The sequence below is a fragment of the Anomalospiza imberbis genome, unplaced genomic scaffold (assembly GCF_031753505.1).
Source record: "Anomalospiza imberbis isolate Cuckoo-Finch-1a 21T00152 unplaced genomic scaffold, ASM3175350v1 scaffold_53, whole genome shotgun sequence".
Classification (NCBI taxonomy): Eukaryota; Metazoa; Chordata; class Aves; order Passeriformes; family Viduidae; genus Anomalospiza; species Anomalospiza imberbis.
Window position 1 is genome coordinate 788,443 of NW_027100141.1, and position 2,533 is coordinate 790,975.

General features: G+C 53.5%; 1 protein-coding gene across 1 annotated transcript; it reads left to right on the forward strand.

The window, feature by feature from the left end:
• The first annotated feature begins 851 nt into the window (after positions 1–851).
• LOC137467187 (zinc finger protein 300-like) lies at positions 852–2,210 on the forward strand. The gene is made up of 2 exons (XM_068178727.1): positions 852–903; positions 1,090–2,210. The coding sequence occupies exons 1-2, from the start codon at positions 852–854 to the stop codon at positions 2,208–2,210; spliced, it is 1,173 nt and encodes a 390-aa protein (XP_068034828.1).
• The last annotated feature ends 323 nt before the right edge of the window (positions 2,211–2,533 follow it).

The following is a 2,533-nucleotide window of genomic DNA, read 5'->3' on the forward strand; positions in this document are numbered from 1 at the left end:
AATGTGAGGTAGAGGGAGAGATGGAAAGAAAGAGAAAAGGGGGGAGAGCAAGGGAGTGACAGGGACAGAGGTGGGGAGGTGTGGCAAGTGTGACATTGTCCCCTGTGTGCGTGGCCTTCCCAGGGTGGAGGTTTTACACCTGAGCCAGTTTGGGAAAGGGGGGGTGGTGTTCATCCCCCACCCCGAGCAGGGATTGCCTCACTGTTTCAGGGTGCAATGTAAGATGTAACCCAAAGTATGTTTTCAGTCACCATCTTCATAAACTGTGATAAACAGGTGGGGCAGTGTTCTTTATCTCTTCCATGACTCAGCCCTGATAACGCCCTCCAGGGGCTATCTTCTGTTAATGGGCCATTGAGTGCCAGTGCAGGACTGATAAAATTACATCATCCCATTGTGGGATGCTCCGCCCAGGGGGAGGAACCAAGCATTCCTACCTGGATATAATCTCACCCTTGCAACACCAGGACCACCTTGCCTACTGGATTCCCAGAGGACAATAGCCCCATAACCACCACTGGACCTTCAGAGCAAGACCCATCAGGTGAGCCCTTCTGCAGGATCACTGCTTTGACAGAATCATGATCATCACTCCAACAGGGCTGGAGCCTCCATTTCATCAGATGGCTACCACCACCCTGACCAATGGGGTGTCAGGTTATATCCTGACTCTGTCAGATTAAGCCAGTGTATCTGTATCATTGCCTTGATATTGATTTTTTTTTTTAATTAAATTGTAATTCTGGCTTAGACTCTCCTCCTGGTTTGCCTTCAAACCAGTACAAAACTCATTGTGCTCATCCCTTGTTTTCCTCCCAAAACAGAATTTTCCTTCTCCAAACCATTGCAAAATGGAGGAGAAGGCTACAAGGAAGGGGAAGGAGCCCCTGGAAACCCAGGCAGGTGAGGAGGAAGTCACTGCCCCTTTCGCCCTCTCTCCTGCTCCATCTCCCAGCACAGCACAGCCCCCGACTACAGGACAACCTCTCTGCCAACGCCATCCTGCCGGGGACGCACTGCGGGGATCTCCTTCCCCTTCCCTATGGCACGGAGGCAAATCCCAACCTCTCCTTGTCCTTCCTCCCCCAGACAAGGAGCTGAAGATGGAGACCAGGACGGACAAATCCCCATGGCAGAACCTCATGGCAGAGGCCATTTTGACCGGCTCCATGGCGCAGGAATCCAACGGGGAGGAAAAGCCCTGGAGATCCCACAGGAGGAGGAGCTGGAAACCCAGCTCAGGGTGCTCTGAGGAGGAAAGACCCACCCTGTGCCAGGAAGGTGGACAGAGCTCCTGCCAGAGCTCGGAGCTGGTGGTCCATGAGCAGGTTCATCATGGGGAGAAGCCCTACAAGTGCTTGGAGTGTGGGAAGAGCTTCAGGCAGAGCAACAACCTGATCTGCCACCAGATGATCCACACAGGGGAATGGCCGTATGAGTGTGGGGAGTGTGGGAAGGGCTTCAGCTACAGATCCAACCTCATCATCCACCTACGCATCCACACTGGGGAGAGGCCGTACGAGTGTGGGGAATGTGGGAAGAGTTTCAGCCGAAGGTCCCACTTGATCCGCCACCAGAGGATCCACACCGGGGAAAGGCCATACAAATGTGGGGAATGTGGGAAGGGCTTCAGCTGCAGCTCTGCCCTCGTCATCCACCAACACATCCACACTGGGGAGAGGCCCTACGAGTGTGGGGAATGTGGGAAGAGCTTTAGCCGAAGGTCCCACTTGATCTGCCACCAGAGGATCCACACTGGAGAAAGGCCATACAAGTGCGGGGAATGTGGGAAGGGCTTCAGCCAGAAGTCCCAACTGATCATCCACCAAATGATCCACACTGGGGAGAGGCCCTACGAATGTCCCAACTGTCAGAAGAGCTTTCAGACCAGATCCATTCTTCTCAAGCACCAGCGGATTCACACTGGGGAGAGACCCTTCCGCTGCCCCCACTGCAGGAAGGGCTTCAAGCAAAACTCCCATCTCATCAGGCACCAGCACATCCACACCAGAGTGAGTCCCTACACGTGTCCCCAGTGTGGGAAGAATTTCTCCAGGAGCGCTCACTTGACCAGACACCAACGGAGACACCAGCAATGGAAGCCCTACAAATGCCCTAGCTCCAGGAAGAGCTTTGTGCACTGCTCCAGCTCCATCCCCCATGGGAGAACGCATGTTGGGAAGAGCTCTGGTGATCCATGTTCCCTGTGATCCATGCTGGGAAGAGATCTTTCCCTTTTCCTGCCCCTGCCAATGACATGGTGTGGGATTGAAGAACATGAGGGTCTGGCCATGGCCCTGTCATTACATTCACTCCCACCTCAGGTCATTGCCAGGGGCAGGAAAGGGACTCTCTCTCTCTCTCTCTGTCCCTGAGGAGAAGGGTGTCCTTTCCAGGCAGAAGGAAATACATGGCCAGGAAGAGCCAGTCAGTTGTGATGTAGATTTCCCTGTAAATAACTTTTCTTATCCCTTCTGTTATCAGTATTATTTCTGGTCCTGTTTGTTCCTTGTCTCGTTGCTGTTCCCAGTAA

What these genes read in the sequence shown, in the direction of transcription:
- LOC137467187 (XM_068178727.1), top strand. Translation starts at nt 852, where the DNA reads ATGGAGGAGAAGGCTACAAGGAAGGGGAAGGAGCCCCTGGAAACCCAG. An exon ending in GCCCCTGGAAACCCAGGCAG is followed by an intron (nt 904 to 1,089) that starts GTGAGGAGGAAG and finishes TTCCTCCCCCAG; the next exon opens with ACAAGGAGCTGAAGATGGAG.